General features: G+C 39.0%; 1 protein-coding gene and 1 long non-coding RNA gene across 4 annotated transcripts in view; both read right to left on the reverse strand.

Annotated features, from left to right (window-relative positions):
• Positions 1-6,876: 6,876 nt before the first annotated feature.
• On the reverse strand, positions 6,877-8,264 carry LOC124153885. Its single transcript, XR_006863781.1, has 2 exons — positions 7,910-8,264; positions 6,877-7,477 (listed from the first exon to the last, which is right to left on the reverse strand). It is a non-coding gene; the product is annotated as an uncharacterized LOC124153885 (long non-coding RNA).
• Positions 8,265-9,823: 1,559 nt separating this feature from the next.
• LOC124153880 (leucine-rich repeat-containing protein 15-like) overlaps positions 9,824-26,105 on the reverse strand; it is a 299,604-nt gene continuing 283,322 nt past the window's right edge. For 2 of the 3 annotated variants that reach the window (XM_046527265.1, XM_046527264.1), the window contains exon 5: positions 9,824-12,666. In XM_046527265.1, the coding sequence (XP_046383221.1) occupies positions 10,545-12,666 (2,122 nt within the window). In that variant the 3' untranslated portion in view covers positions 9,824-10,544. Of the gene's footprint in view, positions 12,667-20,357; positions 20,626-26,105 lie in introns of those variants that run through there. The other variant, XM_046527266.1, reaches the window with a different exon arrangement.

Genomic DNA, 26,105 nt, shown 5'->3' on the forward strand with positions numbered 1-26,105 from the left:
GTCAGTATCTTCAACGCACGTGTTGTCAGGCTTATGGTCCTAAAATCTTCGTAGTTCTCTACTCTCTTCCTCTGAGGAATTAGGATTATAATGTTCCTCTTGAAGTCCTTTGATATCTCACCGGTCAAATACATTTCACTAATGATTTTATACAGCTAGTTCAACGCCTTTTCTCCTGAATTCTCAGTTATTTTGGCGGAAATATCATCAATTCCAGATGCTTTATATATCCACAGTTTTCTTACAGCCGCAACAAATTCTGATTGCACATATACCTTCTTCACAGGGGGAAGACAACCACTAACCGCTGTTTTGTACAGATTTCAAGTATCCTTTCTCCTCTTTCATTTCAATTTCCTAATCCATATTTCCAGTTATAATTCCATTTTGTCTTTTGCCGACAACAGTGTTCCATTAACCTATAAAAATAAGATTTTCTTCCCCTGTTTCATGCTTGATAACTTCTTTTATATCTTGGTAGACATCTTCTACTTCGTCATCTTAATAATCAGATGTGGGCATGTAAACCACTACCATAGCTATAGGGGTTGGTGTCACCATCAGGGGCGCAGCTAGGAATTATGGCTAGGGGGGTTTTAGGCGCAAAACACTGGGGTGTCTGAGGGTATGGAGTACCTGACAGGGTAAGCAGGAGGTGCGGAGGCCCTCCCCTAGAAAAGTTTTCATATAAATGGTTCAAGGTAGTGAGTTTTGCAGACTTCTTAGGGATATTTTATTAATATTTACACTATCCTGAAAGAAATATTAATCCAATTAAGTGAAATGGATTAAACTGCAAAATTTCTCTGAGCTCTCTGGCTCCCCCAATCCCCCCCCCCTTTGTTGCACCACTGGTTACCATTACTATCCTTTCATTAAACTGTATTCCAGCATTACTATTTAGCAATCTTGTTTGTATCACTGTAGTTTCCATTCCAAGAGTCTCCCTCCTTGGGCCACTTCATTTTGCTGATGCCTAATACATTAAGGTTCATTCTTTGCAACTCCACCGTCAATCTCTAGCCTACCGCAGGTGTGAAGCGATCTAACATTCCATGTTCCTATCCTTAATGCGGCCTGACTGGGACTCGAACCCAGAACCTCCTGGTTGCCGGCCAGGTGCTCTACCAGTTGCGCTACCAGGATTTCGGCGGGGGTTTATACACAGATAACTCCCTTTGCTGTGGCCCACGAGAGTAACCAATAGATCTTATGTATCTCAGTAATCTTGTAAGATTAACCCTCTTAGTGCTATCCTTCTTCCTGGGGTACTGGTGAGAATGTCGAGGGTATTTTAATAAAATGTATCAACTAAGAAAAAAACAATACATAGTTACGTATTTTATTACATATCCTTAAGCGGTATTTTTAATTGATAAGGTTAAACTGGTTAATATTGACAAAATATTTTTTGTTTTTGCAAGTTATAGTTTTAAGTCGTAGCAAATTAAATAATGGATTACGTAAGAGCCGATATATTGGCCTGCCACACTTTTTGCCAAAACAGCAAAAGCTGATATAACGGCCCACCGAACTAAAAGGGCTTAATATGGAATATGTAAAATTTTCCCGGAAAATCTGGAATTATGCATGAATTTTTCTGCTTTGATTGGCCGGACACCCTGTCTGTGCATAAACTTTAAATTCTCTGGTTGCTCCTATCACCCTGTAGGTGATGGCAGCGTACACCTTCAAAGCATTGCTGCCAATCAAGCCCTGGACCCAGTGGGGAGACTGCAGAGAACCCCTCTTAACCCTCATATGGATTATCTGCGCCTTAGCGGCGCTCGTGGTTTTAAAAGTGGTGTAAAAATTTTCCATTCCAATGGATCATTTTGAAATTTTCAGTAGTCTATTTTTTCTGCTTTCTTCGACTACACATAAAATTTTGTTTGAATAGTGTCAATAGTTTACATTTTATTGGCCTCTAATGAAAAAAGTTACGTCGTTGGATTTACTGCGCCGCTGCGGCGCTCAGTATTTTCTCGTCGCTACGTCGTAGACTGCACTCTCAATGTTAATGTCAAAGCAATTATGTTTCGTATGAAATGCTATAATCTCTTTATAATATTATAATTTAATTTTATAAACTTTATAAACAAATTGAAATTGTTAAACAAAAGGAAAATATTACTGTACCAATTTTGCTTTCTATTTTCGCTAAGAATCATAATGTTTGCCTCGATATAATGTTCATTGACAAAAATTTATCTTTTTGCAAGAATTATTCATAGAAACTCATGTCTAAAGTTGTTTATTTCCTCAGCCTCCGACTTAGTTTTCCTAGGACCGATTATTTCCTCGCCGCTACGTCAGGGACTGCACTTGGAACGCTAATGTCAAAGCAATCATGCTTCGTATGAAATGCTATAATATATTTATAATCCTGTTATTTAATATTTAAAACTTATAAACCAAGTGAAATTGTTTAACAAAAGGAAAATATTACAATACCAATTGTGCTTTTTCTTTTAGCTAAGAATCATTATGCTTGCCTCGTCATAATTTTCATTGACAAAACTTCATCGTTTTGCAAGAATTATTCATAGAAACCCATGGCTACGCTAGGTTGTTTTTTCCATGGCTTCCGTCTTAGTTTTGCTTGGGCACCTTCTCCGCTCCGCGTCCACATACCTGCCATGGTGATAGTCACCTTTGGATAAATCCCAGCGTTACTCTGTTTAGAATTACACCAGTCAGCAATTCTAAGAAAATTTTAACACAATGCATTATCTGAAATCGTAGAATATTGCTTTCTCACCGTCGTGTGAATATTTCTCGTTGAATGAGCAACTGTACTTGCCAGGGGATTTAGAGGTTTCACCGACTAACGTGAAGAACACATCGAACGGTTACTGTTATATGTCTTGTACTTCTCATTCAAAAATATTCCTTTTCGGCTACGATAGTCTATTGATGGCGTTTATATAATTACCGATGACTTATCAGTTTACCATTGGGGTGAAATCAAGATAACTACCCAACGAATTGTGTGATAGAAAATTATTTCTTTTTCCTGACCATTACTTCAATATTTACATAGTAAATATCGTTTCATGATGAATAGGAGAATAGACAATTTCCGTGAAGTGAAAGTTTGTGAATATAATTCTCGTTCCTTTGTGTACTCAAATGCACACATATTTTATTTATTGGGGGTTTTACTTAAGGGAAGGGGTGAGTGAGGAGAAGTAAGGAGAAGGAATGCCAGGTAGGTTGTTTTGAGGTGAAGGGTGGTAGTGTGTCGACTGCCAAGGATCAGGGAATACCAAGATCGTTAGGCCAGGTAAGAGTAGAAAACCCTTATCGCGAAAAAGGTTGGGAGTGCAAGGAGACAATTAGATACAATAGCCTTCCTTTTCTTTATCCTTCCATCGCTGCATGAGGGACAGGGGACAAAAGCCTTGTCAAAACGCCTCGCAGTGGCCCTCCCTTCATTCCAAGAAGGTCCAGCTTGGGTGGGTCATTAGGGTGGAGAGAAGTTCAATCAAGTTTTGTGGGAGGGGGGAAGAAGGCGGTGAATGACGAATAAGGAAGCTTAGTGGGAAGGTATGGATAGTCTTAATGTTTGGGTCAGTGAAACTCTACGGAAAGAAAAGATAAGGGAAGTCCTCCCAACTTGAGGTATTTTTGTCACCAAGAACATTCTTCCATCCGTCCCTCATGCAGAGCTGGACGAAAGAACCTGTTCCTTCTTCCCTACCACCTATAACCCATACTTCTAAGAAGTTATTTTCTTGGATTTCCCACCAATCCAGGAGTAAAACCTCAGCTGGTGCACCTCCACACATCATATTTACTCGTCCGTGTCTAAGGAAACGTCCTCAGTGAGGGAATGGGGCTCCGCGGTCGGAAAAAAATACCGGCTCTTCTAGCTTCACCTCCGAAGCGGTGTTGGGTTGTTGGACACGTCGCTAATTATACCATATTCGTTATATTTCAAAACACATAAGACTTTTTTTTTAATTGCAGGTTATAAGCTCCCAGAATATTCGCCAGATTTGCCTTGATCGCCATAATCCAGTAAAAATCACGAAAGTAACACTCGTCACTTCTCACTTGACCTACAGCTGTTTCATTATTAACGTTTTATAACTTATCCTTCTGCATGCACTGCAAAGACAAAACATATGGGTGGACACAGTGAAGGAAAATTATGTCATATGGGCATAAATGAACTTTCTTCGGTCCTCATTTTTAGTATTTAGATACATAAAAATATAAACAATATAAACATTAAAGAGCGGAGTTTTTCCAGCACAGCATATCAGAAAAAATATTTCTAACAACCATTACACACGAAATTAAAACTTTCATTCGAAAATAACAGACAAAGGGAACAGAAATAGAGAGCATTACGGCAACAAATGGAAAAGAATGCAGCATTCAAGATTTTTTGTTATAACTTCCACAATAATGGGTCAAATCTAGCGGCACACGGTGAGAAATAAAGATAATAGATGTATTTACCATTATCAATCAGAAAACTTGTAAATTCACGCTGACTTTGAAAGATAATAACAAAAAATGACGCGGCGCCGCAGCGGCGCCGAAAATCCAACGACGTAACTAAATTTGTAAATCCATATGAGGGTTAAATTCAATTAGACAGAAAACCTGAGATCCTATTGTTTACATGTCTTTGAGTGGGCTCCAAGCCTTCCCCAATGCTATCATGCTCGAGATCATTTTAATAAGCCATATACTAAGAACCAATCTCTTAACTGTCAGAGTTCATCAGCCTGACCAGTAATAAATTTCCAATGAGTATGAAGCAATTCAAAAATCTTTTATTCACTGCTTGGGATCCAATTGATCAGTAAAATGTGGTGATTGCAAATATTGAGAAGGTTTCCTGAAGAAAATTTTAAATGCAAACTATATATGAAGCCTTCTGTTAATTCTTCCATTATTAAGTGTTATAAAAATGCTCAATGTTCACTGCATGCCATGTTGAGCAAAAAAATCATTCAGCATTTCAAGAATCACATGCAATCAAGACTTTTTACTGCATAGAATTGAGCCTAAAGCCAGTGGCTGCCATGGCTGAAGGTTTATTATGCAATTAGGCTATCTCTACAACTAGAGAAATTTACCATGAGAACTTCGGAATTACACAAGATGTCAGCTGTGAAGGCTTACTTGAAAGTTGGGCGATAAGGAAATACCCTAGTAGCACAAAAAGGATTATATCTAGATTTAATACGTATCGTTGTATACCCTGTATACATATTATATCTGTATAAAATCCATGCAAATGTCCTCTACCATGCATATAATATCTAGATATAATACGTATTATATCTGCTGCAATAATATGGATTTTATACAGATTAAATATGTGTACATTGTTGTGATCTGTATATTATACAGATTTTATATATGTCTGATGATCCATGGTTACAACATAAGGATATTATTTGTATATTTTAAAGATTCTGGTATCCATTATATACATATACAGATATCCATATTATATACATATTTATCACATGTAACAAAATCTCTGTTTCTCTTTGTGGATAGTTATAAATTGAGATTTATTTCTGGGTTTAACACAACACTAAATAATACTGGCATAACTCGAACTGAACAAACCTTAAAAGAAAAACTGTTAACAATTGATTGAAAGTAAATTGAAACAGTTACCAAACTTAAGAAAAACTGAGTTAAGAACTTTTGACATAAGGTTAAGTAACTTAAGAAAACTTTTCCAATAACTTAAGGTCAAGTTTTAAAACAAATACAACACTATATCCTAAATTATGAAACTGAGAACAGTATTTCTGTGGAAAAAATAACTTCCATGAAAACTTTACTGGAACAATTCCTACAATCAATATAAAATACTCACCACTATGCATCGATTTTGCACACATCTCTTTCTGCAAAAGCGTAATTGTTTGCTCAGTTACTTACCAAGAATATTCACAGCTTCAGCCATTTGTTGGTATCATTAGAGAAGTTCTGTATGAAATAATATCATGCTGAGTCTTCCACAAACCTCTACTAATGAGCTAGAAAATCGTGACATGTTGGTTGTGCTGTGTACCCAGTGTCATCTTGATATTTGATATGCAAATAGTAAAATGTATGACTACTAATGTCCATAGCTTGAAGTTAAAGCAGTTCCAAATTTCAGGGATCAGGTTTAAAAATGCTTTGGAAGCTTTATCAAACAGTGAGTGTAGGCAAATGGTAGGGCCACCCTCCATAGTGCTTTGAAGAAGGATAGTCTACCATCTGAGTTGTGTAAGGAAAAGGTAATGCTAACCCTCACATCTAGGTTTCACATCAAATACATAGTAAGTGGTACATACATTTGAATGGTGTAATAACGCATTTGTATGTATTTCGATTCTTCAAGGATTGGTACACTGCATCAGCAAGACCTATGGTTAAATATCCAATACAAGTTTGCTGACTCAGTAGCAGATACAGCAAAAACTCAAGGGGGGGTGCAAAATTATACGCTTTTACAAGACAATGCTTCTAATGATATAAAAGAGTTACAATTATGGTTTTGCAATGTTTGGCAATGCGGGCAGCCCCGCAAAGGGGGGGGGGGGCGTGCCCTCTGCGCCCCCATATGTATCCGCCGCTGTGCTGACTGGTAGTGCATTTCTCTATAGTAGTGTCCAATCTCTGAAGCAGGTCCCTCATAATACTTTTGTATGAGAGGCAAAATAGACTTTAAAATGTGGCTAATAGAGGAATAATGACTGCCAAATTCATGGGCTAGAACCTTTCCGGAATCATTTTATTTTTTTAAGCACCTCATGAGATCACCAGTAGATGCATTAATACGGTCAGATAATAAGGAAATAATAATATAAACTGGAATCCCAAAGTAGAATTGAGGATTTCTATGTAAAATATTATGCGTTTGACACAGATTTCCTTTATTTTCTTTCCTCATCCTTTGAATGGTCTGAGGAATCACTACAGACACTTTCAAATGACAAATTCAAGTTTTTATTGGAGGTACAATCACGAACGTCACTTTCAAAATTTTTGGCAAGGGTGGGCAAAGCAAGAGACTAATTTTCAACTTTGACTGGGGATGACTGCTAACCTACGCACGAATTTGACTGGAGAAGTTGCAATTGTTCTAGCACAGCCACTTGTTACTTAGCACATATTGATTCTATATATATATATGTACTTCATTCGAGTCAGTACTTTTCTGTAGAAGTGGGAGCCTCACTTGTGCTAGGAAGAATGTAGTCCTCATGCATCAATTGATTCGAATTATCATCATCAGCCTTCACATTATCCTCTCCGGGGATAGCATGGTCTATTCGCACCTCCTTGGGTTCATCATGGTTCTGGAGGAGTTGAAGAATTTTTCTCATCACAATTACAGGGCAACCAGGAGAAACTGATATGTTCCGATGTTGGCATTATTCTTTTTCCTTATCCTCAAATGGCATCCCATCATTTTCCAGTACATGTAGTATTCTGCGTCCTCTTCCAACTGTAAGGCATTAGTGTAAAATATACTAAAAACACAAATCAATACCTAGATGATTACGATCGCAGAGAATTAAATCGATGGCTTTGTTTTAAAATGGTTATCAATTAGTAAAATTATTCGACATATTCTCAATAGTTAGGTATTCATTTTCAAGTAAAACCCTCCATATACCTACGAGATAATAGAGAGAGACTATACTTGCCACAAAGAACTATTAACAATGTGAATTCGCGAGAAAAATAATATTTTCAACTAAATCTGTCTGAAAGGATTGTACTTCCACTATGCCAGCAAAAGCAAAGATCAATCTAAATTGTACCTATGCAGAGATGAATAATCTTAAATAATTATTGGATTGAAAGTAGTGGTTCATTGATTGTCCAGATAGGGTAGATATACACAGGCCGTGAAAATAATGTTCCATTTACTTACATTGAAATGGCCAGCACAGCAGTGAGAAGGGTTAATGCTGACAAAGGCATCTTCTTTAAATCTCTTCGTGCCGCTATAAGAGCCACTTTTTCCGCGAATCCGGTGTTATTGGTTCGTTTACAAAAGCTTTATCCGGCGTTGAATTCATTTTGATGGATACACAATGGCATGAATCAGTATTCTTTCGATCCCTTTTCGCCAATCTTATCTTCGAAACACATATTATTTCTTCCATAACGCACTTCAATGTAAATTTGCTTGAAAAACACTATTTTACGGCACATACAAGGCACACAATGCCGTAACTACGAATGTAAACAAAGTTTCGGTTGCTATGAAGCGATGTTTGAAAGAGAAGCAGATATTTTAAAATATATGATATATATATATATATATATAATACAGATATGTGTATCTGTATATGATGTATACCAGAATCTTTAAAATATTCAATTAATATCCTTATGGTGTAACCATGGATCATCAGACATGTATAAAATATGTATGATGTACAGATTTGCAAATATGTATACCGATGTATTTCGAAATCTTAAAAATATACAGATATAATCCTTTTTGTGCTACTAGGGTAATTGAATAGGAATGATGTAATATTAGAAAATTGAAGGATTTTAAAATAGATGTAGGCACTATTAATAGGACAAGTAGTGTTAAGCTACTCTATGGCACTCTATAAGTTATTTTGGCGTCTATGCATAAATTTTCTCTGAGGGTTACCACAAATCTTTGGATTTTCTGTGCATAAATAATTTTTGGCCTGCATTTTAAATAAGTATATTTACGAATATATTTTTAGAAAAATAGAGATACAGTGGTATTGGTCACATATTTGGCTCTGTAAGCTAAAAAAAATCATGTTTGATCCTCAACCCTTCCATGACTGTGCGGGGTAACTAAGTTACCCCAAATTATGTTCATTTTGTACAATTTTTTTTATTTTGTCCCTTTGATATTTTTTAATACTTGAGCTCAACCACTTTGTCATTATTTAGGCGACGAATGATTTTTTTCTACATTTAAATTGTTTTTGAAACTTCAATTTTTATTGGTGGGGTAACTGAGTTACTCTGCACAGCTGTTGGCGGGAAGAAAAAAAAACCTTTGTTTGTAATATGAGTGCAGGGATAAAATAGTTGAATGCAATAAATTCTATTATATTATAACTTCAATAATGCCAATATTCTACACGATAGCTCCTTTTGTACTTGTTTTTTCATAGCATGTTAGTCAATGTACAGTTATAATAGCAAAATATGAATGATTCCTGCCATTTTGCATAAAATCAATGTAAAAACCTAAATGTAGCCTACAATGTATTTATAAATTATACAGAATAAGATATGATATCATTAAAAAAGAGGGGAGCAGGTTGGTGTGGTGGCCAGAGTGTTGGCTTCCCACACTGTGGGCTCCGGTTCAAATTCCGGCGGTGGCAGAGAATTTTCAGATACTGCCCGATCCCTGCCTGAATGTTATATGGAGAACATTTCAAGCGCAACACTTTGTCCGTTGGATGGGACGCAAAGCCGTGGTCCCCTTGGTGCCTTTCATTAGGAGCAGGCTAATGTCGATGCCGGGTTTCTCTCCACCCTTCCTTACCAACCCTTCCCTCATGTCACGAATGACCTAAGCTGTCGGTCGCCTCCTCCAAATACCATACCATTAGAACAAAAAGCCATGGTGTTCAATTACAGGAAAGACAAAAATACAACATATAATTAAAGAATTATAAATGGGGAACCTGAGATACCCCACACAGTGGTTCGTGTAAGGTTTCTAGGCACAGTCATGGAAGGGTTAATATTGAATAAAGCTGAACAGTTAGTCAAGTCAGCTCCACGTATTTCTTCCAGTTGTATTACATACTTAATTTTATGGATTCAAAACTAACAGTTAAACAATTTCAGAATAGTCTTTATATTTTACAATATTTAATAACAATAAATGTAATACAAAGCCAGTATGTATAGGCAGTTCCTTAATTTAAAACACATTAGTATTATTGATTATTTCAACAATTGGGGCACACACTTTAGCCATGAGGTTGTTTGAATAAAAGAGCATAACCATGGTGGTAAAAGTTAACAAATAAATATAATCCAAAAACCATGACTTAACTCATCACTGTCACTTAAATTAAAATTAATGGAGAAAAATTCATATTTTAAGATAATTTATCACTCTGCATTTATCAATTGATTGAAGTTAAAATTTCTTTAATAAAATTATATTATTTAATGACTTTTGAACATTGGTTTTGTGAAGAAATGTGATTACCAAGGTAATACATTTGTCTTGAAAACCTCTTATAGATCCTCTCATTTGTTCTTCATTAACTGAAATTAACATAATTAATGAGAAGTATTTAAATTTACCTAATGCTGAATATAAAAAAAACTCATTGTATTTCTGCATAATATTATTGCTGCAGGTAAAAGAATATTATCCTCACATTACATGGATAAATCTTAAATGTGTAAAAAAGTAACTTCATGAAAATTCTGTTATTTATGTCCTCATAGCAATGCCAATTTGGTCATTCATGCTGACAGCATGAAAAGTTAACCAAGCCCTGGTGTAAATAATTCGAGTTTGCATTTTCAGTTTTTAGTTCTTACACATTTTCATGGCCATGGAAGTCCTCTAAACTTTCTGATCCTTGAGCACTTTGTGCAACAGGAAAGGTGAAATGACTTCCATTTTGTGGTGGTCTGTATATCCTGGGTGTTGTCGGGGAGTTGGGTGACCTATCTTCTTGCAGTCGTTGGTAATCCTTGCTACGTCCAGACACTTTCATTCCTCCAGTTGATCCCACAAGAGATATGTTCATTGATTTTTGTGGCGGAAGGAGCCCTTTGGATTGATGTCTATTGTTTCTTCGGAAGTGGTCCAAAATAATTGCACACACTATGGCAAAGGTTAGAAAGATACCAAAAATATACCAGATCCAGACCGGAAATTCTTCAGTTTTTGCTCCCACTATGGTGGGTGGAAGATTCAACGGCATGAGGGTGATGGCCACATCATAATCACTCTGACTGCACGCCTCCTTTGCCAAGGAGTCCCATGTGTGAGCTTTGACATTTCTTTGATCCCCATAGGATCCGTATCTCGATGGCTGTATGCCTCTTTCTTTTGCCCTCTCAATTAGGCTTAGTAGGGCAGGATCACATGTCCAAGGATTTTCATAAAGTTCGAGCGCAATAAGAGATGCTGGTATATCTGTGGGGGAGATCTCGAGGATATACTTATCCGTGATGGATGAAAGGTTGTTATTGGAGAGGTACAATTGTTGGAGGAGATCGTTTTTTTGCAAGATGTCCACAAGGTCTATGCTGGTGAGTGTGCAGTAGCTGAGGTCAAGCAAGGTTAGGCTTTGGATACTGGATGGGGATGGTGGAGAAAGAAGTTGATTCCCAGAAAGGAAAAGTTTATTCAGGTTTAGATTTGCTGATAAATCCTCTTCTCCTATGACTCGCAGTTTATTGTAGCTGAGATCCAGGATGTTCAAGTTAGCCAAGGGATTGAGTGCTCTTCCTAATGACTCCGAGTCATTCAATGCATTTCGGCTGAGATTGAGTGTGGCAATTGAAGTCATTTTCTTAAAAACATCAGGCATTAGGTGGACCAGGCCACAATTACTGATGGCCATGAAATAAATGCTAGGGAAGTATCCAATGAACTGTGAAGGCAATGATAAAGAAGGAATGCCTGATAGATGAATACTTTCCAGCCTGCTATTATTTTCAAAGGAATCCTTGTCAACTTGGGCTATTTTTGTGTAAGACAAGTTCAAGTGCTTCAGCTTGGGGAAGTTGGACAGATATTTTAGAGATGACACTGAGGAACCTCCAAGATTAAGATTGATGATTTGATCTGAGGGTGGTATATTTATGTTTGTCATTTCAGTTTCTCTTAAGTCAAGGGTTAACTCTGTTTCCAACAAGTCAGGAAATGTATCTTTGGGTATATTCGATATAGGATTGCCATATAATTTTAAAGTATTAATTTCAGTGTTGTTCCGAAGCATATACCCTGGTAGATTACGGAGAAAATTATTTGAAAGATCAAGTTCTATTAGGTTTTTGAGCCCACCAAACACAAAATCTGGAAGTTTTTTGATCTTATTGTGATTCAAGCTTAAGAAAGTCAATTTTGGAAGTTGGTCAAAGGCATCATAGGGCAAGTCTTCTATTTCACATCTTGAAAGATCAAGCTCTGCCAACACCTCAGAGATGAGGATTGGGCCTTTTATTTGCTTGAACAACTTTGTGTTTCCACTGAGGTTGAGTATATTCAAAGATGGTGCATTAGAAATTGCTTCGGGGTGCATGATTTTCAGTAGATGATTGTCAGTAATATCAAGATGTTGGAGGTCTGACAATCCACCAAAAGCATTTTCTGCTATTTTAATCAAGGTTGTGTTATGAATACGAATGTAAAAAATCATTGATTTGGGTTGGGAGTGTGCTACAAAATATTCAGGTTGAAGGGTTAGAGGAGGGAGGGTTATTGCATCATGTATATCCAATGTGTACGTTTTCATTGTGAGATTGGTGAGCTGTGTGTTATGAAAGGTCTCTGTACACTCAAGCGCAGATTTTTCCATGTCTTTATAAATACACTTGCAATCCCCATTGTAAGTCAGGCTAAGCAGCACAAAGAGAATGACACATATCCTTTCTTTTTGGAAATGCATGGTCACTCTGCTTGGAGAGCCTTTCACATTCATCCACCTGGAACAAGAATAAATGGAATCTGTTAGAAAGGAACATTTCTTGTATTATTGATTGATTGTAAGAAATGATAGGCTAAAATAATATCAAATCTGACCCCCAAATCCTTGTCTCATTCATTCTCAGTAAATCTATATCTTTTAAGCAATCCTTATGAGTTATTCATTTTGAATCTGCTGATGTTGATTCTGAGTCGTAAGCTCAAACAATGAGTTCCACATTGAGAATATTTGGCAATAGTTTCATTACCAAAGCACAATTACTCCATTAAGTGATGTTGAAAATCAGTTTTCATCATCCGTGATTAATCAGTGGGAATCATTTATGCCGATATGCTGCTTTGTAAGATAGCTGTCAACTACTTGCTACTGAAAATGCTGAAATGAAAATGTGGAGTATCATGATTTTCAGGAATTATTTCATAATTTAAGAGGACTAAAAAAAAATCCATATTTCCTACTGTCGTTAGTTCAAGACGTTCAAGAAATTGAAAGCCAATGGTCAGGCCTTGTTGATTGCAAATCACCATAAATCCTGCATCTTGTATGCACATTCAAGATACAGTCTTTATATGCAGGTTGCACATGCAAGACTGAAAATACTATCTGACAGGTGTGCAGCCAGGGCGATGTTAGGAGGGGCATGACCCGGGGGTGAGGAGGATGGAACCCCCCTCTAGAGAAAATGCGAACATTTTTATCTGTAGAAATCACATTTTATGCTATTTTGGCACTTAAAATTACACAGTTGATTGGTCCTCGAGAAGCTTTTTTGCTAAAACATACTGGGCAGCCCGAAGCTTGGTTTGGGAATGTGAAGGAATAGCCCAGCCCAGATTAAGCCACAGGTGAGTGGAAATCACATATTCAGGGCAGGAAGACCACCTCAGAAAACCGTGAGCGAACTTGCTTGCCGTGAATTTTTTCCAGTGATGTCTAAAAGCTTCACCTGAGATTTGAAAGCAGGACCCTCAAGTTAGGGGCAAAGCACTCCACTCTGGGGTATCTCCCTCACGGGAGCAGGGTAGCCTAGTGAGTACAGGACTCATGGGGAGAATGGTGACGTAGCTATTAGCAGGGGCGCAGCTAGGAATTAAGGCTAGGGGGGGTTTCAGGCGCAACTAATACTGGAGTGCTTCGACTATTGCATACCCGCCAGGGTAAGCGGGAGGTGCGGAGGTCATACGCCGGAAAAAAATTAAGATTAATGGTTCAAAATGCAGATTTTTACGGCCTTCTGAGGGATACTTTATAAATCCTCACACTATTCTATAAATAATATTTATGGAATTAAGTAAAATAGATGTAACTTAAACATTTCTGTGAGCTCGGGGGGGGGGGGGTTTATCCCCCAAAACCCCCCCTTGCTGCGCCACTGGCTATTAGAGCATTTGGCTACTTACTGAAGTGCCCTCCACTCAAATCCTACCGGAAGCCTTTGAATACTGTAAACAGGGGGAGTCTGGCCAGGTCGGCTTGTTGGCAATTGCCCTGGGCCCCTGAGCTTAGGGGGCCCCCACAGTGCTCTTGTCTATCGTGAAGCATATATGACAGGTGTGGTAAAAAAACACTTATATTACTTGAGTCAAAGTTTTTTTGCAATTATAAAACCGTACGTTTTCGTTAGTTGCTTTATTTACATCATACTCAGTGTAGAAAAATTGCATAAACTAATAAATAAAATAAAGGTGTAAGAAGATAAAAGAGAACCCGATGCTTTTACGAAAGGGATATTAGAAAAGGTTATTTTTGAGGCTTTTTTTTAGATTTCAGTTAAGTTTTGGGAAGAATATTCACTAAATTTTATATTAGAACCATGATAAATTATTAAATTTTATAAGCTGTGAAAGTCTCACTTTTCATAGTATTTTTTTCTTACAAAATTGCTCTTTTTTCAATGAACTTTTATCTAGTTTTTAAGAGCCTGAATAGCGTCAAAATTCCATTTTTGCCCTTAAAATTTCTTAAAATTTTCCTGGGGAGGGTCCCGGAAGCCCCCCAAATTGGGCCCTCAATCACCTCTGACCGCCCCTGACTGTAAACAAAAATGTGTGAGGCACAAGATGACTGAGGGAAAGGAAATGGCTCCTCCTATCCTGAATGCATGGGATTCACATTCCTGAAGCTTAATCTGTGGTGAGATCTACATTCACCCATCCATACCAACCTTGTGGTTGAATCTTAGTACAACCCAGACGGCACAGAATCCTCCGTATCTAATTCGTATGCAGATAGTATCCATTGACAAAAAGCTATGGAGCGGTAGTCAATGGATACTATCTGCATACGAATTAGATACGGAGGATTGTACCGTCTGGGAAGTGACTGCTTTCTGTGGCAGACTAAAAGAATTTGTCCATTTGTGTTTGATTCTTTCACCACTAGCAAGTGCAGATTAAGATCGTTGATATGGGGGTCTGGGAGAGGTACATTACTTTCTCTGGCACCTTGGTGGTATGCAATAAATACTTTCAGCCATAATGTGTCTGAGTTCTAATATGCGTTGACTTGTAACTTATAGATGTTCATCACTTTTTTAAACATTGATTGTTGAACTGGTGAAATAAAAACCTGTGTTGGAGAGCCACCTTAAAGATTACCACCTACACCAACGCTGTTTTCGAAGTCATTCCAGAAATGATGGGAAGCAGCCCACTGGTGACTTAAGCGATATGGGGATAGGCAGGGGCGGATCCAGGATTTCTTTCTGGGAGGGGCACAAGCAAGGCCGCATCCAGGATTTTGTTCAGAGGGGGGCACAAGGATACCTTGTTATACAAAACGAACAAAATGACAATGGGACCGTATTAAAAATCGAGCATATTTTTAAGGGTCTGGGGGGGGCACGTGCCCCCGTGCCCCCCCCCCCCCCCTGGATCCGCCTATGGGGATAGGGGAAGGAGACATGTGTGATTGCTATGTGTGATTATACTGATAAATTTATGTAATTAATTAATAATATAGGATCCTAAAAGCCATGGAATTCGAGCACAGTTTGTTATAACTTTGGAAATGATTGCAGATTATAGGTTGCTGGGGTACACAATATTTTTGCAACATTGGCATACAAGGGAATCACCGAATCTATTTATGTAAGTTCACCCGTATCCCTTTGCTTCAACAATACTGTGTACCCCACCAACCATTATCTGCACTGACCTCCAAAATTATAAAAATTGCACTTGCAGCCCTTAGTTTGTAGTCTCCTCAATTGATGGATGGATTCATAGATCTGGGTCATGTGTAAGAGGGGTGGAGCAAGAGGGCCTGGGCCCCCTTAACCATTCAAAATGAGGTGAATAAATTTTAAAAATAAATATGGTCCTGTGATTTATTTAAATGTATCATGTGCACCAGTGTAGCCATACAGGTGTCCCTCTCTGAAAAAGATTCAACCATTGGGCCATATCATTGTTTATTGTTGCTCATGGTGGTCCCCTTTGAGACGAATACTAGGAAGCAGTGGCGCAGCATGGGGGGAGTTTTGGGGGATAAAACCCCCCCCAGAGCTCAGAATTTTTAAAAAGTGTAATCCATTTTACTTAGTTGGATTAATGTTACTTACAGAGTGGTGTATATATTAATAAAATATCCCTCCGAAAGCCGTAAAACTCACCATTTTGAACCCTTTATCTTGAAATTTTTCCAAAGGAGTGCCCCCGCACTTCCCGCTTACCCTGATGAGTATTCCACACCCCAGGCACCCCAGTATTAGTTGTGCCTAAAACCCCCCCCCCCCCCCTCCAGCTGCGCCCCTGCTAGGAAGGACCTCCAAAAATGTATACGCCACTCTCATACATTAATCAATCATCCTTCACAGACCAGTTCTCTTAAAAAAATCTGAATCTGAACTAAGGCTCATAGGACGATGAGATTATCATCGGATTTCATTATATTATTACAGTACTTTCATTTTTTTTTAAAGATGTTTGAACCATATGATATTGGTATTTCCTTCCTCACTCTTAAAAGTAGAAGCTTGTGGAGAACTGATGTACAACCCTGTGCTATCAGCCTTTGCCAAGGCTGGCTGGCAATAAATTCATCCCAGCCGGAGGTATTTTTTAGGTCAGGTGCACAAGAGCAGTTTATTGGACTTGTCATTCCCATTCAGCCAATCCTATTTTATGTTTTTTAATGAATTTTTACCTGTTTAAAACCCACAATCATGGGTAGACTTTCAAGTTTTTTTTTAGAAGAGAGCCTTGTTAAATTTTTCCTGTGTGCCAATTTTCAAAATTTTACCCACTACCCATTTCAAAAGAATAGATGTGGGAATTTGAAGCACCATAGGTATGTAAAAGCTCATCCGATTAAAGGGCGGTATATTTGTTGGTAGTTTTTTAAAATTCTACTATGCACATAAAAATGTAGTTAGTCGAGTGAGCTTTGCATAAGTCTTGGCCTCGATGGTGGCAGGGTAAAGTCCTTGCCTACCAAAAAGGAGGTCGTGGGTTTGAGTTCTCCAGTGTAGGTTGCCCCTATTCAGGGCATGGTTGTTCGTGTAATTGTTAACTTGTTAAAGAACTGTGCTGTAAAGGCCAATATGAGTTATTTTTGATGCTCTAAGCTCTCTGGGTGTATTCCATACTCCTCGAAGCAAAGTGAAGACCCTCCCCCACCAAATTTGATGATGAGACCACCCCTGGGCTCAAGGGACTCCATTTTCTTATGATAGTTTAATGACTGAAACTGGCCGTAGAATTTTATAAGAAAGCAGTGAAAATTACGAAGTTGTGTTCTTATTTTAATATTTGTTTTGCAATATAAGTCATTGTGAGATATGATTAAAATGTCATCAAATTTTACTATATATTACAAAACTTAACATATTTTCACTTAAGCCTTTATAATGGAACAATAAAATTCAATAACGTAGGTCATGATTTTTGATGAAAAATAAGAAACATCCATTCCAAGAGACAGTACTCTACAATAATATGAAGAGGTATCGATACCTCCACTGCACAAACGCTCAATAATCGCCCGTCAAATCAAATCCGCTCGTCTAATGCTACTAGGGCTACCAGATGAGCAGATTTGATTTGGTGGGCGATTGTTGAGCGTTTGTGCAGTGAAGGTATCGGTATAAAAGAAGAGGTAATAGAAGACACCTCATTCCATTGAAAAATCTGTTTTTGTTTTCTGAAAGAAATTTACTCCCATCGAATACAAAAAAAGAGTTCCATTCACTTTATATCAACAGTATTGTTATATCATACTTTTATGAGTATGATTAAAAATGTTAAATTGTTTAAATTAGTTTTTTATACATGCCATTTATTAATTTTGTAAAGTACCTATCTTTATTGCGGCAAAGGAAAGCGATATTTACCCCTAGGTATGTGCTCACATTTGAGATATAGGTAAATATTCTTAAGCAGTAGCGCAGCAAGGGGGGGGGGGTTTGGGGGTTAAACCCCCCCCCAGAGCTCAGATAAATTTTTAAGTTTAATCCATTTTACTTAATTAGATTGATATTACTAATAGAATAGTGTAAGGATTAATAAAATATCCCTCAGAAAGCCGTAAAACTCACCATTTTGAACCGTTTATGTTAAAATTCCGCAATTTATTAATCTCGCACCTACCGCTTATCCTGGTGGGTATTCCATACCCCCACACACCTCGGTATTAGTTGTACCTAAACCCTCCCCAGCCTTAATTCTTGGCTGCGCCCCTGTTCTAAAGGGTCTATTATATATACCCTGAATATTTCAAAATGATACCTCAAGTTGTGAACTAGTAACAGGTTAAAAAAAGACCGGTCGAGCGTGAGTGATGCGTCCTCTTAAGCTCGCAGCGTCCAAACCACGCGGGAAATGGACAATCTTCGGAAATCGCCCACAAAAAAATTTGAAACAGGTTTATACAATTTTTTCATAGGGCGATCATTGTAAATCGCGACACGCAATTCTGGAATTTAGGAATGAATATCGTCTGTAATTATACTGACGACGGGAGTGACACAGTTGTAAACTTCTTAAAAGGATGTCCCTCATGTGTCACCACCAGATCTAGTTCAAATTTTGCTATAAACCCATGAGGTCTTGTTTCGATTTCAGCCGCCAACGCTCAATAATTTTCGAGATGTTAGCGACGGAAATGCCATGGAAACGCCTATTTTCATGCAACCCTCGTCACAAAAATACACTGTCTGTGCTCTTCATCCCTGCAACGGAGTACACGCTCCTTACACATTAAACGTTTTCGCCCGTGCGGGAAAAAAACCGCACAGGTTTAAATCGTGGCCAGTTGCTTTTCATACGGTAGGATTTTAACCGTACAAGTAGATTATTATCAGCAGTACTGGAGACAACTCCCGCAAGACTGAAACCGTCTAGTGTGAAATTGTCCATTTGTTTACGTGGATCACTAAGCAGAAAGACGATACGGTAGCCGTGTGGCCCCAGTGACACTGGACGGCTGCAATGTAGCTAAAATGGTGCCCATGTTTTAACCGCACAAAGTGAAAGGTTTCAGAAACTTCTTCCGTGGACTATTAGAAAAAGGCCCGTGCGTTTTTTTTTCCCGCACAGGCGAAAACGTGTAATGTGCAAGGAGCGTAAGGGGCTATTTTTGTGTCGGTGCTATCTTAAATTTAGGCGTTTACCTGGTACTTTCCGTCGCTAACAACTCGAAAAGTATTGAGCGTTGGCGGCTGAAACAAAAACTGCACCTTGTGCGTATCCATTTCCTATCACCTAGCAAAATTTGAACGAGATCTGATGGTGGCACTTGAATGTAGCTAAAATAAAACTATTTTTTCAAGGAAATAATCTCATAAATCCCATGACTTGACCCCCCCCCTAGTTATGATCCTGGGTACGCCCTTGGTTTACGCAGTGGTTCCACTGGAGCTGTATACCTATCGCTAGTTGTTGGATCACTGCGGAACGTCAGAGCTACCATTCCCCATGGTTTCATAATGATCGTTTCAGTTCGTGAGCCCACCTAAATGACAATATCCCGCGGCAGAGTTACAGCACGTGGATCATTACGCCAATTTTATGGTGCTGCAATGTCTAGGAACTACGAATATCACTGTAGAGATTTTCTCCACTAAATGTCCTGTAACCAATCGCACATTTAAATGCGTTTACAAAAGTTAACACTCGCGACGCTGACGCTGGAAGAGTAATTTCAGAGGGAAATACATAGTAATTAGCGCTGTCAACCAGTGGTCAATTTCGAAAATTTTAGGTACCAAAATGCATTCCAAAATATTTAATCCACAGCATTTTCAAATATAAGCCCCCCCCTAAAATTTCCGATTTTTTCAATCTTGTAATTAAAGTTACGATGAGTAATCATGGTTTACTGCAAGTATAAAAAAACGATGAATTATTTAGCACGGCCCATTTATCCCTGATAGGTGCCGGAACGCCGTTCCAGCCGAAATTAAGCACTGCTGTCACCGGAAATTTATGTACGAGATAAGAATGTCTATCGCGAATTCGTAACTTATCAATACTATTCCTCGCGTGCCCCAACAATCTACTGCAAACATTCGGAAGAAATGGATCGCCATGCGCCAATTTCTGCGCATTCGTCATATTAGAGAACAGATTTAAAAGAGAGCAGAGTTGTAGCATAAGTGAAGCTTGTACGGGTCTTAATGTGGCCTCATACGTGTGGTCCCCTTGTCAGGTAGAACGTAAATTAGACCGTTGACAGCGAATCACAACTCACCAGAGGAAGTGTGGCCGAAACGCTGACTGGTATACATAGGGCGACAGGTGTTGTCCGACTTATCTTCGCCCTCCTTCAGGGAGACCTTAACGATCTTAAGTCTGGCACTAATATCCGGGGAGATATTGGTATGCTTGGTGGACTGTTCACCGTAACTCACTTGTCGAGGACACCCGATAAACACTGCTGGATCTTTCTTCACGATTCACATTTTTTCCTGCGCTCGTATCAGGTGATCTCTTAGTGTTTGCACTGACTGCGTGAGTGCGAACCGAGCGCGTTAAACGTTGGATGGTGGGAGTGAGTTAAGGGGGGGGATTGTCGGGATAGGATGGGAGGGAAAGGGGTGGGGTATGAGGAGGGGGCGGTAAATACGTGAGGGGAGGTTGGTGATGAAAGCTATGTTCTAAGATTTCTCACCGTGAAGTGATTCATTCGGCTCAGACTCGAAAGGTAGACTATCCAGGACGTTTACACGCATATAATAGGCATGGTATCTTCTTCATTCGGTATTCTGCTCAGAGTAGGTATATATCATGATAGGGGATTCTCCATTCGGCTCAGGGATGCCAACTTACAAAAAATATTGGGGGGGCCCAAAGCGGGTATCTTGCCCCGGGAAATTTTATAAGTAGTGAGTTTTAAGTACCTATTTTAAGCATTTTAGAAGAGTCATATAATCAGCATTAGAACCCTGATAACTCGAATCTCGATGTCTGGAAACTCCAGGGAAAATCGACAAGCCTGACACAATTTTTTTCCTCACACCCATAATGAATTTTTGAGGGGGCTCGAGCCCCCTCAGACCCCATGGAGTCGGCGCCACTGATTCGGCTTATATATGTCTGTGTCACCCACCACGTCTTTAACCCTTTCTAACCGAGAGCTGATTCTGGGAGAAATCAAATTTCAAGATTTTTCATTTTGAAGACTTGAAAATTTTACACTCGATGATAATTATCCTGGCAGCTAAATACTTCGTCATTAAAATTTACACTCCAAAATAATAGGTAGTCTAGATATCTCCTAAATAGAGCTGAAAGTTTAAACATTTTTGATGTTGATTGGAAGCAATATTGGATTATAAAGGGTTAAATAGATTTAAAATAGTCGTCTCCCACGATGCTGGCGATAGAGCGATCCGAATTTTGCGGTGAAATCTATATACTATATAAAAGAGTACGTCCGTTTGTCTGTGCGCTATGCGTTCCCACACGGCTGTACGGGTTAAGACCAAAGTTAGTACGTAGCGATACCTCCACTGCATGTAAACGCTCAAAAATCGCCCTCCGAATCAAATCCGATCATCTGGTTGTGCTAGGTGATCGGATTTGATTCGGTGGGCGAATTTTGAGCGTTTTTGCAGTGGAGGTATCGATAGGCACATCTTAGGCTATCGAACTCCATATTGCTACTCTCGTTTGCGTCCAACGCGTCTTTTGTATCGTTAACTCATTACCGTTTGTTACGTCACGTCGTACACCTTCTGCTATTGCACATCCCTACGGGTAGGCACACCTCCTGACACGCTCGAAGAGGAAAAATTAAAATCTTACATGACCATGAAATCCAAGTCCCAAGTTTCCCACTTCTCTGGGAACTATCCTTCCGAGAAACGCCGGGTGGTCTGGAAATTAGTTATAATTAGGACTGTCAGGCTAAACATATATTCATGAGGACATAATCTAACAAATTTATAAGTTAACAGTAGCATAATTTTGTGAATTCAAGTACTCTATTGCAGGCGTGCAGCTACAAATTAAGGCTAGGGGGGGTTTAGGAACAACTAATACTGAGGGGTATGGAATATGGGAGGTGCGGGAGCCCTCCCAATAAAAATTTGATGATAAATGATTCAAAATGGTCAGTTTTACGCCTTTCTGATGGATATTTTATTAATATTTGCACTATTATATTAGTAATATTCATCCAATTAAGTAAAATGAACGAAATTTTAAGATTTATCTCAGTTCAGGGAGGGGAGGTTTATCCACCAAACCAACCCCCCTCGCTGCGCCTGCTCTTTTGCCATTGGAGTGAACTGCGCTCATCGCCACGCTGGGGTCGCTTTTTGAATACCGATAAATAGCGAGCGAGGAACGCATCAACCATGCTTCTATGGGACGAACTGGGGCCTCCTCTATTTAAACTCATTGGCAAATACGCACCAGAGCGCTTAAGGTGGCCACACGGAGCAACCAAAAGTGAGGTTAGCAATTAAAACTTAACTTCAGTACCATAGCCGGATTAAGGGAGGAGGGGGACGGAGGCACGTGCCCCCCCCAGGCGCTTAAAAATGGACGTGATTCATAATACGGTTACCATTACGTTCGTTTTTTTGTATTGCGGAGCTTCAATCATTTGAGACCATCACAAGTCAAAAAGATTTGCCGGTCATTGGTCATTCGCTAGTCAGCGCTCGAAAAAAAGCATCGCCCAAGTGGGAAAGATGTGGGTGCGTATTGCGTAATAAGGTCATTGATTTGGCGGGAGTTCATTCCTTTTTCGGCGCCTATGCAAAACCTCTCAGCGATATGCGAGTGAGGTCTGATTTGCGTAGACAAGTGGCTTTTAGGCATTCGAATTTTTCTTTAACTTTGAATTATTTTTAAAGATCGTTTATTGAGCTCGTGAAATATTTGAGAGCCAATTAAAAAATTTCCGTCTTTTCAATTATTACATAAATCGCGGGAGGGGGTGCGGCCTCCCCATCTTCATTTTTCCTCCTCAGGACTCGCGACCAATAAATTTTAGCCGACTAACTTATTCCAATTTTAGCACCCATATCAATTATATAATATTATTCCTCAAATTACCTTTGTTGCTCTGTTCTGGGCGAGAGCATATAGGAGCCGAGTGTGCGAAACCCTTTTTTCCATTTTGTGAGCGTTTGAATCCACCCAGTCCGAGGGACACACATGGCCAGCCAAGTTCTCAACTTTCCACAGGTGGCTCTCGTCTATTGTCAAATGGGGTCATGTGGTTAGGGACATTAAAACGTCACCTGGGATCACAGGAGGGCGAAATTTTAATATCTTCTAGTAAGGATGCTTAATAGTCTCTGGGGTCTTACATTACACGTTAGCACTAAACTCTTATATGAGACGTGGATGCCAGTGTAAGCGCGCTATGGTCGCTCGCTTACGCACTGTTATGATCATGTAGACCGCTCGCTGTGAATAATAAGGGACGTGCCCTCTTGTTAAGAAAACGAATTTCAATCCATGATGTAACTTCTAAGGTTTTCTCACGTGCAGGTAAGCTTTGCTTCTTGACAATATAGAAAGTTGAAAAAAAAAAATTAATTTCCAAAACATATTATGTTTTTAATTAAAATTCTCATCATAAGTCAGCAAAGCAGCAGTACAAAAAGGACTTACCAAGTTCAAAATTATCTAAAAAAATTTTCATTCTCGTGGACAACTATATGTTTTCAGGCTGTTTTTAAGAGAATTTCAGTTTTATTGGTGTGAATTTTACGAATAGATCGCTGATCTCTGAAGCGACGCGGCCAATTTAAATTATGTCTGAAACAACCTAATTAACGTCTGATTTTTTTCCTAAGTTTTTGTAATTCATAAATGACCTAACGGCTAATGCTTAATTCAAATTCCATCCTTAAAGGGGGCTCACTTCTTGAGCGGGGAGTGTCGCTTTAGCTTTCGGCTAGTACTGAAGCGCTTGAAGGCTTCGGAAGCTTAGGAAAATATGGCCCGTTCCAGTTAAAACGATAAATTCGCATTCATTTCCATGGGGAAAGATTACCTTAGAGCAGAAATCGAACCATGGACCATTGGATTTTCGTTTAAAATATAAAAAAAAATAGTTGTGTATACTACAAGTATGTTTGTTCGGATATGATGAGCTCTATAACTTTTCGTATAAATGTATCAGAACTCCGGGCAAATAAAGTTATCATCATTATTTTTTTTCGTTTGGAAACAATAAGAATGAAGCATGGAGTAATAGAATGTGCGAACATATACTGTTTGTTTCTTCATCGACGTTTCACTAATGCGATATTGAATGTCGTTTTCATACAAATATGCAGAATTGATCGCTTCTATCACTTTTTGAGCTTTGTGATTACCACCGAGCTAATGTGCTCCCACTTCCTCAACTCTGTTCCAGTGTCTCAGAACTTGTTTAAATGACATTGAGGTGAGCTTACTATTAAGTTCTCCCCAAGGCCTTAGCGAGCGGAGGGTCTGGGTTTAGGGCAGCAATTCCCAACCGGTGGTGTGCGCACCCCTTGGGGATACGCGACGAACCAGTCGGGGATACGCCGAAAATAATCGGTAATAGAGGACGCTACGTTCCTTTCTAATGGCCTGACAACGGTGGCGCGCAGTAATTCTTAAGCAGGAAACATGTACATATACATATTATATGGGTTATTTAAAACAAAGTTTCTATGTATCCTATTAATTATAACTAAAAGTGTCACCCAACCGTAGTGAAATTATGAAATAAAATGTGCACGTTATATTATTGGGGGTACAGTATTAGTTATATTCATATTGAGGGGTACGAGAGGAAAAAAAGATTGGGAACCGCTGGGATTATAGGCGTTCAAACTCTACCGAAAAATTTGGGAAATACGGCCTTACGTGTACCAAATAAACCCCCACCCAATTATTTTTCTGGCTACGGCCTTGCGTTCCGCCATGAACGCTCTGCAGAAGATGAAAGGCTGCAGACAGGGAAGTGTGTTATCATCCCACATCGTACATTACGTGTCTGTTGATAAAGATTGAGATAAGTACTATCCATGTAGGCATCAGTTGCTCTGTGGACTCGGCATGGTCAATGTCCTTCGCTGTATAGAGTTAAACTGTTTCTTTAGCACTCTTTTTTTGCTTCACTTCCTGGCGTTATTAATGTAAAGAGCGGGTTAACGAGAGTTTCTAAGCCTAGGAGATCTTTGATCATCAATGCTGATTATATGCCCATAAGGGGGCATCGGTTAATTACGTTAGCGTTTACGGGGAAGTAGGGGATGAAGCCAATTCTCGCCTAATCTTACGTGAGGTATGGTGGGGTTCGGGCAAGTATCACGTAATATTTTTTCCGCGAGAAAAAGTGTAATTGTGATTCTAGGCTACGATCTTGGTTATCTTAAATACTGGTCTAAAGTAATCTTAAGTAAACATCATTAAATAAATAGTTTTTTTTTAATAAATAAAACGCAATGAAGTATAGACAAACGTATTTACTCTGAAAATACGCATTTTGAACAATCTCACGTGAGATTAGAGGGAGGGGGTCGAGCTGAATCTCACGATATCCCACTGAGGGGCGACGACGTGTCCAAAAAAACCTCATGTAACTGATGGAAGTATTACTTACTTTGGATGGATGGATATATTAGTTACTTTGAAGTTATACCCCTCTTCTCTATACGCGTGGCTGCCGATCCAACACTGCGGGGATAACATGGCTCTCAATCACCTGAATATTCGCCATCCCTGGTACAGCGTGAATTGGTAGCCGACAAGTTATCTTTTGCATGCAAGAAGATTGATATCAATTGAATCTAATCAGTTAGACAGAATAAAAGAGAGAGAAGTCACGAAATTTTATTTTCAAATGGAGGTGAAAATTTTAAAATGGACGTCCTTTTGCTGTCATCATGAATGGCCTAGAGAATAGGCAGCGAGCTGTAAAAGATTAGGCCAAATTGTATTGCGAAGCCTTCTATGCTGGGATTCGCGATAACTATGTGCTACAAGGTCGCGATATAATGTC

This window comes from Ischnura elegans, chromosome 2, assembly GCF_921293095.1.
Source record: "Ischnura elegans chromosome 2, ioIscEleg1.1, whole genome shotgun sequence".
In the NCBI taxonomy this organism is placed as follows: Eukaryota; Metazoa; Arthropoda; class Insecta; order Odonata; family Coenagrionidae; genus Ischnura; species Ischnura elegans.